Source organism: Euleptes europaea, chromosome 6 (genome assembly GCF_029931775.1).
Source record: "Euleptes europaea isolate rEulEur1 chromosome 6, rEulEur1.hap1, whole genome shotgun sequence".
In the NCBI taxonomy this organism is placed as follows: Eukaryota; Metazoa; Chordata; class Lepidosauria; order Squamata; family Sphaerodactylidae; genus Euleptes; species Euleptes europaea.
In genome coordinates this window covers 34,822,466-34,837,282 of record NC_079317.1, presented here as the reverse complement: position 1 = coordinate 34,837,282, position 14,817 = coordinate 34,822,466, and the positions used below count along the sequence as shown (strand labels likewise).

At 45.3% G+C, this 14,817-nt stretch overlaps 1 protein-coding gene across 4 annotated transcripts in view; it reads left to right on the top strand.

Annotated features, from left to right (window-relative positions):
- Positions 1–13,865, top strand: part of ESRRB (estrogen related receptor beta) — a 194,117-nt gene extending 180,252 nt beyond the window's left edge. For all 4 annotated transcript variants that reach the window (XM_056850858.1, XM_056850856.1, XM_056850855.1 and 1 more), the window contains 2 exons: positions 6,348–6,617; positions 13,227–13,865. In XM_056850858.1, the coding sequence (XP_056706836.1) occupies positions 6,348–6,617; positions 13,227–13,471 (515 nt within the window). In that variant the 3' untranslated portion in view covers positions 13,472–13,865. The remainder of the gene's footprint in view (positions 1–6,347; positions 6,618–13,226) is intronic.
- The last annotated feature ends 952 nt before the right edge of the window (positions 13,866–14,817 follow it).

Here is a 14,817-nt window from a genome sequence, read left to right as displayed (position 1 = left end):
AAACCGATTCCAGTGCTTGTGGATCGACTGCCAAGAAAATCAGGAGTAAGTTGAGCATGCGGGAAAGCCCTCTGGGTATTTCAGTTATCAAAACTCTGTGAGGCTAGAAGGTTTAAACCCATTCTCTTTTTCCCAATCTGAATCAGGGCCACTTTTAAATAAAAAAACAATATCCATGACCTCCCTCATGCCTAGTTTGCTCCTCAGTTTGCCCTCTTTTATGTGACGCAGAATGGTAAGCTGCAGTACTGCAGTCCAAGCTCTGCTCACGACCTGAGTTCGATCCCAACGGAAGTTGGTTTCAGGTAATGGGCTCAGGGTTGACTCAGCCTTCCATCCTTCCGAGGTTGGTAAAATGAGTACCCAGCTTGCTGGGGGTAAAGGGAAGATGACTGGGGAAGGCACTGGCAAACCACCTTGCAAACAAAGTCTGCCTAGTGAACGGGATGTGATGTCACCCCATGGGTCAGGAATGACCCAGTTCTTGCACTGGGGACCTTTACCTTTACTACTAAAAACACAAGACTTCCCCCCACACCCAGGTAATTACAGCCACTGCATAAGTAGCTATCCTTCCAGAGCATTTCACATCCTCCTTTGGGTTTTAGCTGTCCTGAATAAATGGGTATCAACCATAAACTTGGCTTGGTTCACTAATCCCTCGCAACAGCAGATAATTTATTACTAAATTAAATAGAAATGATCTCAGTACAGATCGTTACCCATTGTTTACTTCCTCACATGGCAAAAAACTGTTTTCAGCTGCAACCCAGTTCAGAACACTTTTATCACAGCTCTTTAGATGTCAAGGATACGGTGTTGCCAAGACTGAATCTGACAAAGAGGTTTGCTGCCTCCTCTCCAGCTAGGATTGGCAGGAAAGTGACCTGTAGTTTCACTTACTGTGATGAACACCAGAACACCTCACGGCTGTGAGCAAGAATATGGGCTGCTTCACAACTTACATAGCAGCCAACCCAGGTTTGCCATTGAGTGTAAACTGGCCAGGGAGCTGCAGCCAGCCCCAGTTCTCTAGTGAGTGTACCCCTGCAATGCTCATGCTTTCAAGCATGTGTTTGATGCACTCACCTTGTACCTTGTCGGGTGTAAGCTTAACATTCTTAGGAGTTCACCTGAAAAAGCATCGTATTTAAAGAAACTCTTCTGTGTGGTCTCTCATATTAGACTTCATGCTCCAAATTATGCGTGCACGTGTGGCTCTAAATGTATTGAATTCTTTCTGTTGCAACCAGCCTCACGGGGCACTGACTGGCTCTAACAGTTTGAAATTAAGTGGCCTGGGGAGATGAGAGACTCCTTGTTCTGCTATGACAGAATCTAAAGCTCAGATGAACTGGCTTTAAAAGTCCATTTAGTAGGGCCCAATCTGTGAGCGTAAATGTGTGGCTAAATAAATACTAATTCACAATCAAAAGGTATATTTGCTTTGGTAACAGAGGCAGAGCAGCTCACTGTTGTTCAGACACTCAGTGGGCCAAGCCCTAGTTTGTTGCCCACATACCAAAGATGAATGGCTTCTAGTCTAGCTCCTTTCCACTTGCAGACTGGCCATAAGAAGTGCTGGATCTGTCACTCATCTCCCCGGTGGCCCGGGCTCCTCTTCAGCTGTCCTCTTATTTCTGCTGGCACTCCTCCCCAGTGCTTTATCGATCCCTCCTACCCATCAGACCTCACACACGCACACACAACACGTGATGGCTGATTGGTATCTGTTAATTAATGTGGCCCGCGGCCTCTTTTCTATTCAGTGGCCTGATAAGGGAAATTGGATGTCCAAGGACTGCCATGCCATTATCGCCCCTTACCTCCTCTGGCAACACAAACACAAAACATGGTGTAGTGATAAATAAATACCACTAACCCATCCCTCTGCCCTCACTTCCTTGGGCTGAGATAGCCGAGATAGAAAAATAGAACTCCCGACCAGTCAATACAGCAATCACCGGCTCTTTTGTTAATTGCCGAGTTGATAACAAGAGGAATCAAATGATCCTTGTGGTGGCTGGCCCTCCTTGGCCCAGATGCAGGCGCAAGAGTATGCAAGCAGGGAGGATTCTGGGAATAAAGGCATCCTGCTGAGCATAAATCACAGCTAGTGGGATGGAAGCATTTTTGAGGCAAAGGTTAATGAGCTTAGACAGCACTGTGGGGCAACAGGGAAGCTGCTGAGCACAAAGAAGAAGAAAAAGAGCAAATGATCTCTTAAGACATGATTGTAGCAAGAGATTTCAGCTTTACCCCCTCCTTGCGTATACCAGCAGTCCATTTGCAACTAAGGTGTGACAGTGAGCCAGCCTTTGCAGGAGCAGAAGGGTTTCTCCCAGGATGTTAAACTCTACATTCCATACATTTAGGCTTTGATCCCTAATATTTCTATGATCTGTGACAGCCCAGGACAATACCGGGAACCATCACCTTTCCCAATGGAATTTTTGTGTGGTGTCTTGCTCTCTGCGTCCTTCAACAGGGACTGTTCTTCCCATTTTTTTTCTTAGATGAGGAAGTTTGTCTGATTCTTGGAAATTTCCACAAAGCATCCCAATTTACATTTATAGGACTGCAACTAAAGCCTCTTTGCTGGGGTGGGTATTCTTTGTCCTGCAGTAGCTAAAGTTAAAGTAACAGAGCTCTGCTTGTTGAGGCTGATATATAAAATGAGGCTACCTTTTGAATTCCTGGTGTGAAATAGGGCTGGTTTGATGGAGGTGGCTCGTCTGGCACAGTTTAAAGGCACCAGACTTTGTTAATGCAGAGATACAATAAATGGAGGGCTCAGATTAAATGCTGCAAAAAGCTAATTAGCAGGTAATGTATGTAAACCTAAAATGATTTTAAGCACAGTCCATGGCAGTAAGTGTGAACAATTCTTTCATGACCCTTCAAAAGGATACAATCTTTTTTCTATTGTACATTGTTTATTAGGCAGTTTTCCACCTAAATTTATATGAGGCTGAATGAAACAAAAGAACATAGGCAATCATAAAGTATTTGTATAAGTAGTTTCTTTTTCTTTTCTTTTTTTTACAGAAGTTTGGGTTGATTTAGGCATTTCGTCGCAGACACTTTTCCCCCTTCCACTTGTCATAGTTAGTGATCAGTCATTTAATTGTTTTTAAATTTAAAATTTATTGTTGTTTTTAAATAAATAAAGTACAACACTTACTATCAAACTACCCTTTCCTTCTAGGGTAGCCAACCTCCAGGTAGTGGCTGGAGATTTCCCGCTATTACAACTGATCAATAGAGATCAGTTCACCTGAAGTAAATGGCCGCTTTGGCAATTGGACTCTATGGCAATGAAGTTCCTCCCCTCCACAAACCCCGCCCTCCTCAGGCTCCGCCCCCCAAATCTCCAGGTATTTCCCAACCCAGAGCTGGCAACCCTATTTTCTTCCCATAGACCCACTCTCTTACCTCATCCTAAACAGAGGAAGGGGGAAATTAACATTAACAATAGCTGGGGTCATGTTTCGATTCTTAAATTGCTTTAGGTGACAGACCAGGTTCTTTCTCCTGTTCCCAAAAGGACTCTTTTATATAGCTCAAGTGGAACCCTGCTTGTTGAGAGTGAAGCTTAGTAACTTCATAGCAAAACGCTGATATTGCTCTGGCAGAGGATTTTCTGCATATTCCTTTAAGAGCACGTTGCAAATCTGTCTTGAGTTTTGCAAGTTCTTTGTTTCTGATATTGGTGGTGTATTCAGAAACTGTATTCAGAAACATATGAGATATTAATGATATATTTTATACATTTTATTTTAAATTATATTCACAAGAAGAGGAAGTGGATTCAGATCCTTTCCCAGACAAAGTGTAACTTCCAATAGTTTCAGAGGCATGAAAGCTTTTGTTAGCAGCTCCAATTTCAGTAATCTTATCATTTTGAGAAGCTTATCACCTAAGTGGCTTATATGGAAATGCCCTTCTAATGCCCATCCCTTTGTATGTACATAAGCGCTGTCAAATCACAAACTACCTATGTCAACCCCAGAAAGGGGCTTTCAAGGCAAGTGAGAAGCAGAGGTGGCTTGATGTTGCCTTCCTCTGCAGAGCCTTCCTTAATAGTCTCCTTTCCAAGTACCAACCCTGATTTGCTTCCAAGATCAGGCTATACTGTGCCACCTTCCTTCCCTAATGTCCATCTCTATGGCTGCTTGAATATATGTATTTATATATTGGCCTCAATTATACAAATGTGGCTTTCTCTTCAAAAGTGGTCCACCTTTGGAGCAGCTGAAAATTGTATTCCCAAACTTTTCAATGGTTCTTCTGAGGAACACTTTTCAGTCTGTGCTTACAGTGTTACATCATTGGGCCCCAAAGTGGCAGATTATTGCCATAACTGAATGTGCCAATAGAAGGAGAAGGAGGAGGAGGAGTTGGTTTTCATATGCTGACTTTCTCTACCCCTTACGGCAGAATCAAACTGGCTTACAAGCACCTTCCCTTCCCCTCCCACAACAGACACCCTGTGAGATAGATGGGACTGAGAGAGCTCATAATAGAACTGTGACTAGCCCAAGGCCACCCAGCTGGCTTCATGTGTAGGAGTGGGGAAACCAAACCAGTTCACCAGATTAGTGTCTGCTGCTCATGTGGAGGAGTGGGGAATCGAACCTGGTTCTCCAGATCACAGTCCACCGCTCCAAACCTCCACTCTTAACCACTACCACACTGGCTCTCTAACAGTGTTTGCCATCTTTCAAAGTGTTTGCCATTTTTCAAAGCACCTGGGGCTGACGGCGTCCACACGTACCCTTCTCCTTGGGGTTTAACGCACGGCCAATTTGTCTCGCTTTTGTGCCTTATTAGTAGCGCATCTCCGTGGTCCACACGCACGACCGTCCAAGTGCTGCGCATCGGACCCACCTTAGTAGCGAATTAAGGCAAAAAAAACCGGGTTCAGCAATCCCTGTTTTCTAGTGATCTTTTCAGTGCTAAACCGCTACTTTTTTAAAATTTCGCTACATTACTGGAATGCCGGCGTGCGTGTAATCACATGACTAGCCCGCTACTAACCTCCTTTCGTTCAAGGACACGCCCCTTACTGGTCTCCCTCACATAGGCGTAAACTTTGGGGGGGGGCTCAAGCCCTCGAGCCCCCCCCGAACTTGCGAGGGGGGACTGAGCCCCCACCCCAAGGCAAATGGCAGCTGAAGCACAGTCCTGTCCTACCTTCCTTTTGTATAGGCTGACCCGTTTTTTGTCACATTTCCTGGCCGTCCCTTTAATTAAAATGCCCATTTTGTCCTGTTTTGAATAAGCCCAGCCAGTTTTGTTGCCTCGCCCTCACAACACAGCTTTATTTACACTCGGAAGGAAAAGGCACAATTTTCCAGCTTTGGGTGGAAGCAAAACGTGGTCCGTCAATCTGATCAACGCGTTCCCATCCGCTGTGCTGTTGTGAGCCTCTGAAGTGGCACGCTGAAAAATGTACAAGGCTTTCCTTCCCCTCTCCTCTGGGCTGGCCACCTCGGGATCATCGCAGCTAGTTTCCGGGTGTGGGTGGAAGCAAAGAGGTGAAGTCGGGATGCACTAAAATGAATGACAGGCTAGCCGATTAGAAACAATGGGAGAGGATGCATAGCCTATTGAAGGAGCCTGGATTGCCAATTGCCTTGCATGAGTTCCATTGAAATACATTACAGCACAAACAAGAGTTGCAAAGAAAATGTGGAATGGATTTTCCAGTAAGATCTCTAAACCCAGAGCTCTGGGACTGGAATGACAGCCCATGGGACTAGCACAATCAATCCTGTCATCCACACCAGCTTCTACTAGTGAGTTCGTTTGCAATGCCTGTAAACTTCTGAGGTATGCTAGCTTCACCAGATTGCCGGTTTTCTAACATCTCAGCAAAAAAATACCCACATCTTTTTTTCAGTAGCACCAACGCACCTCCCTCACTCTAGTATGCATTCCACTGCCCCACTCCAAAAAGCCATTTTATGCCTGAGAAGATCAATGCTTAACAGGTTGAGACGATGGTATACCGGAACGCTGGTGTTCCAAGAAAAAAAGGGGAGAATCGCCCTTTGATTGGATAACCCCTCAGCCAATCCTTGGGCAATGTCACTCCCCTGCTATCCCGCACTGCGAACTATCCCACATTATATGGTTGGTTCAAACGCACGGGGAGCCTCCAGCAGCTACTTGTTTCAGACTTAATGTGGGATAGGCTGGCGTCATGCGTTTGATTATCCAGACTTAAATATTGTGGGATTAAAATATTGTGAGATAACAGAGGAGCGAACCAGGAACATTCTGCCCATGCGTTAATCCCCCTTGTGTACACAAAATGATTTGCTCTTCTCTCATCTTGCCAGGTTTTTCTAATCTTTCCTTGGGGGACCAGATGAGCCTGCTGCAGAGTGCCTGGATGGAGATCCTCATCCTGGGTATTGTGTACCGCTCATTACCCTACGAGGATAAATTGGTCTATGCTGAAGATTACATCATGGATGAGGAACACTCTCGTTTGACGGGGCTGCTGGAGCTCTATCTGGCCATCCTGCAGCTGGTGCGCAGGTACAAGAAGCTGAAAGTGGAGAAGGAAGAATTTGTGACGCTTAAGGCCCTGGCTCTTGCCAATTCAGGTAAGAAGGAAGAAAAAAGGAACAAAGGCCACACCAGTAACAAAACAATGTAGGCAAAATAGTCGATGGTGCAAGAAAGAGAATATTTATTAGATAATCATAGGTTACATTTTTTATATTCCAATCCCAATAAGAGGAAAGATTTTTATAAAGTTCTAATCCCTATGCATTTCACATTAGCTTAATCAGGCAGTCAAATAATATTGTCAATTCACATAAGATCATAATCTGAAGGGCTCATGAGAGCTGGATCACCAAGTACTGCCAATGGCAAGCTACCATCATGCTGAAATGTGGGGTTTGGCACTGAGTTTTTAATTTTTTGTTTTATATGTGGTCCAAGTTGTGATTTTCTAGATCTTGAAGCTTATCAAGATGGAAAGAAGATAATCTGCAGACTGAATTTGTTATTTGGCTTTGGCTCATGAAATATCAAGGCAGAAAAAGGCATTTTTGGTTTTTGTATCCCTTGATATATTTTAGCTAATCATTAGGTCGCAGTTCAGTAGAGTTGCCAGTGGCCCAGAAAAAAAAGTCCTTTCCCATTAATAAAAGCTTAATGCAATGTTATTTACCATGAAAAGCTTCAGCTGCCCATTTCCACACATTAAGCCTCTAGGGACTGGACATTTTTCTTCAGACCTGTTGGCAACTGTACAGGTCAGATTTCATAGTGATTCACTATGCAAGCAATCTATCTCATTTCATTTCCAAGAACTAATGTCTATGTAGTATCAGGTCTAGAGAAACTATAGATGGGAGGTTATGATGTCGAACCAGTGTTTTAAACCTTGCTGTTACAGAAAAATCAATTCAGATTTCATTCCACAATAGGCCAAGAACTATTTAGAAGTGTGCCAAAACAGGCGAGATGCTGGCAGGTCCATCTTCCCAGCAATTTTTAAAGAGTCATTTCTACTGTTCCGGGGGGGGGGGGGGTGTTAACCATTCAATCCCTACAGGGTTTTGCTGGTTGACATGGCCTGTATAAAGATCTAATGGCAGAATGAGGGGCTGATTTAGTAAAACTGTAGAGAAGTGGAAGGGTTTAAGCTAGGGCTGTTGGAAAAAAAATTCGGTAAAATTTGGATTCAGCAAAATTCGGCCCGTTTTTATTCAGGAAATGCTGAAGTCCAAACTCCCCCGCTTCGGGTCCGTGCAATTCGGCATGAGGTCCGGAGTTCGGGGAAAAATTCGGCCGAATAAAGCCATTAAAATCACAACCGCACCTTTCCGCGGCTCTGGGGGGGGGCATTTTTGGGGGTAGAGGTCCCAAACCTTCAGCGTAGCTTCAAAGGACCCTTCTTGCAATAACCCCCATGTTTTGTAAAGATTGGATCAGCGGGGGCTGAGATATGGGCCCCGAAAGGGGTCCTCCCTCCTTAATGTGCATTTGCAATTAGCAGAGCTTGCCGCCCACTCAAAGCTCCCCCGACAAACAGCTGAGCTGCAGGGAGCAAGGGCGGGGCAGGTGTGAAGAAGTTTGCAAACCATGCAAAGCAACACAACCATGCAAACCATCACGTTTGCAACCATGCAAAGCAACACCTGACGCCTGGGAGTTTGCAAACCATGGAAAGGGACAGAAGAAGTTTGCAAACCATGCAAAGCAACACGTTTGCAACCATGCAAAGCAACACCTGATGCCTGGGAGTCTGCAAACCATGGAAAGGGACAGAGGCATGCTAGCTAAGCATTAGGAGCAGGAGGGGGTGGAATTTCCCCTTTTGCATCGGACTCGGGACCAGGAAAATGCATTCTTTAAGTCACAATTTGAAAACAATTTTTGAGCAAGCATCAAAATAGACCTAACCGATCTTATGAATGAGGGCACACAACTGAAGGCCCCCCCCTCAAACCAGGGAGCGAGAGACTCGAGGGGGCACACATACCCCAGACAGAATGGGCGAAACCCCCCTTTGGCTTCCCCCCCACCCACAGAAACTGCTCCCTCCCCACACACACACAGACTCTGCTTCCCCCCTCCCCCCCAAACACAGGAGAAAAATTATAGATTAAAGCCCCCAAAGGGGTCTTACTGTGGATGTCTTCTGTTCCATCAGGAGGGACTTGGAGGACTGGGTAATTTAATACGGTTCCATTTAAGCACGGGAGGTTTTGCCTTGGATTTGCTGTCGAGATGCACATAGGATCGGCGGATCCCATTCATCCCAATAGGGAAAAGGTGGGGCATATCTCAGCCCCCGCTGTTGCAATCTTTACAAAACTTGGGGATTCTTTCAAGAAGGCTCCTCTGAAGCTACGCTGAACGTTTGGGGGCTGTACCCCCAAAAATGCGCCCCCTGCAGCCACGGAAAGGAGCGAATGTGTGCTGTAAATGGAATAAAAATGCATATTGAGGGGGGACCCCTTTCGGTGCCCATATCTCAGCCCCCCCGATCCAATCTTTACAAAACTTGGAGATTCTTGCAAGAAGGCTCCTCTGAAGCTACGCTGAAAGTTTGGGGGCTGTACCCCCAAAAATGCGCCCCCTGCAGCCACGGAAAGGAGCGAATGTGCACAAGCACCCCCCCACGGGTATTTCTCTCTCACACAAACAGATACTCTCTCTTTCTCTCCCCGGCTGAGCTGCGCAGCAGCTGGGCTCATGCACTCAATCGCGACTGATTGGCCAGAAGAAGACCCAGCTTGGCCACCAATTGCCCGGGGGAGAATGCTGCTTACTAACTGACGGTTATGCTGCTGCGCTGAACCCCGAATTTGCCGAATTTATTCACCAAACACCCCGAACTCACTGAATTCGGCTCTTTGTTTTCCAGCCTTTTTTTAGTTCGGTTCCATCCGAACTAAAAACTGCCCAATCAGGGGAAATTCGGCTGTTTTTCGGTTTGGGACGAACCGAATCGACAGCCCTAGTTTAAGCTTCTCTTGCCCCTCCCAGCATCGCCCCACATCAATAAAATTGCTTTTTAAAAGACACAGGAGGATCAATACTGTCTAATCTGACTCTAAGCTAATAAATCAAAAGATGAAAATGTTGCCCAAACCACAATCAGTTCTAAATAATTGGAGGTAGAGTTAATTGTCGCTTTTAATTATTATTATTGTATATTTTTCTGTGTGGAAAATGTTTTATAGTCATCCAATTCATATCAAAGCTCATAACCGGGAGCTGTAAACCATTACTACTCTCATTTTCCAGATGAAAAACAATGTGACTATTTGTTTGTGTGTAGGGTTTTCAAGGCAAGTGAGTAAGCAGAGGTGGTTTGCCATTGCCTCCCTCTGCAAAGTTTCCCTTGGGGGTCTCCCATCCAAGTACCGACCCTGCTTACCATCTGAGATCTAATGAGATTGAGCTATACTATACCATTCCACATCCAATGTGATTATTTACTCAACGTTAATTCAGAGTTTGTTATCCCATTGATGATGCCCAGAGATAACAGTTCATCAACAAGGAAGGCCTTTGTCGGCTGTCTTAGATCACACTGTGTTGCTCGATAGGACTGTGAACTTGGTGGATAGCTACCACAGAAATCAACCCGGCTCGCACAGAGATACATATATATGTCCTATGATGAAAGACATTGGAGGACATTGAAGACTTTGGAGGACATTGATTCATAGGGTCGCCATGAGTCAGAAGCGACTTGACTGCACTTCACACACATATACACACACATGATGAAAGAAACATTGGCCAAGAATTCTTTGTCACAGACCGGTGATTCTCGTTCAGACTGTGCCAATCTCTGATTCATTCTTTGGATGGGGAAAACCCCCCCAGAGAAATTGATCATTGTTATCCCAGTATGATTGGTCATGTTAGTGTATTTCAAAGCTAGTGCAATGTTAAATGAGATTCTGCACATTTGAAGAATATACCTTTTATTTTACATATACTAGTAGCCTGCAACTTTGACAAAAAAATTGCTCCCAGAAAAGTTGGGGGCCATCTCTCTTTTTGGCTCCCCATAGGCTGAAAAGGTCAAGCAAAGATTTAGAGGGAAAGATTACAAAGATGACAAATCCCTATGCATAAAACGTTAGCTAATGGGTTGAGGAACAGCCCAGAGCTTGAGAAGATGATCTCAGGGGTTGCACAACTTTGTATTTTTCCTGATGGCATTCCCGGGCTTGCTACCCACCCCCCATTCCCTGGCGCCTTAATGAGGGCCTGGGGGTCTTAGGAGCTGCAATTAGTGGGTTGGATTCAGCCAGCTTTTCTGCTGGTGAAAAGAAAAGGATTATATTCTCCCTGACCGCCCCAAAAGGCCATGCTCAGAATCATGGGACCTGTATGTATGTGGGATGGGGGCTGTAGTCGGTGACCCTAATTTTGAACAAACATCATTTCCCTGGGAAGTTCTAAATTAGCTTGTAACACACGACTAGATTCTGCACATATTCACAGTATGCTGTTTTGGCTTAAGCAGATACATACACCTGGGTGGATCCAGTCAAGTTTTTCACTCATACAGAATCTATTACGTGCAGAATCTAGTACCATAGAGTTGCCAATGACCTAAACCATCGCATCAGCACCCCGTTTTTGGGGAAATGACCCACACCCAGCTAGGGCCCCTATTTACCCTGTTTACCTACCCAAGCCAGGGAATTACCTGCCCCCCATTCCAATTTCCTACCCCCAAGCAACAGAGGTAAATTAGGGTAAAGACCACAGAGACTAGAGAAGGCAGCCTAGAGTATTACTTAGATGTGATATCATGTCCTCCCCAAACTCCGCCCTCCCAGGCACGTCTTCCCCCAAATCTCCTGGCATTTGCTGCAGCAGTGTTTGGAATCCTATATCCAGCAGACCACAGAGGTCTGGACTATGGAGCACTGACTTGGCCCCATGTTGCTTGGGGAGCAGGAGAGAAGCATTTGAACTGTTTGGTATACCTGGTACACCTGGTTGTAAGTGCATTTTTGAGAAAGCAGAATGACCTGCAGTCCTTAACTTGAGCTATATTGAGGGCCTGACCATGAAGGCCCATAAAGAATACAGGGTTAGTTTGCAAAGAAATCTTCCTGCTTCATATCACTCTCAGCATCTGAGGCCCACCTGGATCCAATTTTAAAACCTTCCCCACCTTGAAGCTTCCCGGCAGCTGTAAAAATTCATAGTCATTGATTTTGTAATTAACAGTTTATCAGTGCCATTGACACCAGCTCACTGATGGATTACAGCAAAATTTATCCCATTGTATTGGGTTGGTTTTCTTTACAGCTGCTCTCAAATTTAGACCCCTCTGAGCACATGAAAAATGAGGGGCTGGCGCCTTGGTGGGAGAACACAGGAATAGAGGGTGCCTCTAGGATCTTGTCTCTTGCTATAAAGAGTTGTTTTACACATGAAGCTGCCTTATACTGAATCAGACCCCTTGGTCCATCAAAGTCAGTATGTCTACTCGGACCGGCAGCGGCTTTCCAGGGTCTCAGGGAGAGGTCTTTCATATCACCTACTTGCCTAGTCCCTTTAACTGGGGATGCCAGGGATTGAACCTGGGACCCTCTGCATGCCAAGCAGATGTTCTACAAAGTGAGCCACAGCCCCTCCCTGTAACAGAAATTAGATGGGAAAGACAGTATTCGATGCTTCTTATGTATCCTTTGCCTTCTATGAGGCTTTGAAGGCTTACCCCACCCCCACCTTCTTTGTGTCTGTCCTTTAAAGCCATACATAGCTTGGGATCAGGATAGCTGAAGGACTGTCTTCTCCCATGTGTTCTTGCCTGGGAATTACGATCACAAGGAGAGGCTTCCTGACTGTCCCACCAATCAAAGAAGCTCAGCTGATGGGCGCACAAGATAGGGCCTTTTTGGTGGCAGCCCCGTGATAATGGAACAACCTTCCCAGGGAGATGTGCCTGGCCCCTTCACTTTCGATCTTTGTTGAAGACAATTTTATTTAGGACTTCATTTGACGAATTTAGTTTCTTATTTATTGGCAGTCCTAGTTGTGACTTTAATTTGTAGCCTTCTATGTATTTTTTATAATTGTTTTATTTACAATGTAAGCCGCCTTGAGGTCTGAAAGGCAGAAAAGCTCCAAGAATTATACCCATCGCTTTTGTAATTTTTATGCTCAACTAATTGTCCAGCTAATTGTCCTCATGAAGGTAAATATTATTTAATCTAGCTGCAGAATAGTGTGAATGCAGCATCTCAGAAATGGCACTGCGGTGATTTTTTTCACATGCAAAAACATTCACCATGTGACATATGTATTGTTTTCCTAAATGTCTTTTATCAACAGACTGATAGTACCATCGCATATGGAGTTATTCCAGTCAGATACCACTGATTTAAATGGGTTTAAGCTAGAATAATTCTGCCCTGTGAGCGAACACAAAGCATTGTGTTCCTGGTAGGGTTGCCAGGTCCCTCTTAGCCACCAGCAGGAGGTTTGGGGGGCAGAGCTAGAGGAGGGCGGGGTTTGGGGAGGGAAGAGACTTCAATGCCATAGAGTCCATTTGCCAAAGTGGCCATTTTCTCCAGGTGAGCTGATTATCGGCTGGAGATCAGTTGTAATAGCAGATCTCCAGCTAGTACCTGGAGGTTGGTAACCCTAGTTCCTGGCCATTGTGTTTATTTCCCTGTGCGTCAAAATCTTAATTATTTCTGCTTCTCCCTTGGCAGATTCAATGCACATAGAAGACATGGAGGCAGTGCAGAAGCTCCAGGACCTTCTCCATGAAGCTCTTCAGGACTACGAGCTGAGTCAACGTCACGAGGAGCCCCGGCGCGCCGGCAAGCTGCTGCTGACCCTGCCCCTTTTGCGGCAGACGGCCGCCAAGGCCGTGCAGCACTTCTACAGCATCAAACTGCAGGGCAAGGTCCCCATGCACAAACTCTTCCTAGAAATGCTTGAGGCCAAGGTCTGACAGGCCCAGCCCTACCCACAGGGCCCAGGAAGCAAACTGAGAACAGAGATGCAGCCGTGGAGCAAACCAAACCGAGGTGGCAGCTGGCTTTTATCTCCAATCATTTATTACAGAAGAATTATTTAACATCCATCTGGTGGCCTGCCAGCCTGTACATCCATCTGAAGATTATTGTGTACAGAAGGGGAAACTCTTTTAATCAACATCACACTCTCTTTTTTTTTTCTTTTTGTGGAAAATTCCAGAACAAGCTCTTGCACTTGCAGAGGGAGCCAAAGGAAATTTGGAGCCCCGGAGCAGTGATGCTCTTTGCACTATCCAGGGCAGCTGAGTCCTTTCTCTTCCTACCTTCTTTCTTCTAGAGAAGGGGAGTAGGGACCGAAGCAGTAAATGGTAAAAAAAATAAGAATTTATAGTATTCGTAGCATGGGGGTCCTGGAGAGGGGGGAATAAAAACATGGGCACCAGTGAGTCTGGGGCTTCATACCATTCTTTGAAGCATGGACCCATGTGATAGTTGCTTTGCTGGTTTGGAGAAGCGCATCATGGAATCTCTATGGCCGCCCCTTATGCTTAAACTATTCATGAAACATGTACATAGAGAGACCCTACTTCTTATTGGGAAGGACAGGTCTAACCATGTAAGATATCCTGTGATCTTGTACAGTGTCTTTGCACCTGGCTTCCCCCCACCCACATGCTATCACAACATTCCCAATGGCTGCTAGAGAACCTGAAGTTACATCCTTGAGAGGAAGACCTCGTCTGAGAGCATGCGGAGGGAAGGAGGGAGCTGACTTTTTTTTGTTCCAGGGTCCTATTTGCTTGATAATCCTCTCACCCTCCTATATGTGGTGCTATTTAAAACCCCTCTACCTCCTTTCTTCTTTTCCCACTTGTCATAGAACTTGTCTGGCATGAGAGGATTCAAATGAGAAGGTAACCCCAAAGAAGGCCATTTCCCAGTCTTTCTGGAACAAACAGATGTTGAGATCTATATCTAGATATTGGTTATATTAAGTGTTGGGGGGGGGAATCGCCTCGACGACTGCTGGGCTTGTATCATATCAAAAGAACCAAGCCAACCACTTCCCATTGGGTGATATTTAATTACTGCTTCCTAAATAACTCTTCTTTCCTCCCCTGATTTGGCAACTCTTATATCTAGGCCATTTGCTTGAATCTAGCCCAGGTCAGTGACAAGAGGGCTTAATTTGAGCCACAGCCTGCTCTGACTCCCAGGTGTTAGCCCCAAAGGCATGTGAAGTGGGAAATAGGAGAACACCTCTGAGAATGCATTACGCATTTCCCTCACTACTGAGGATAATGGTCAAATGTCTTTGCTT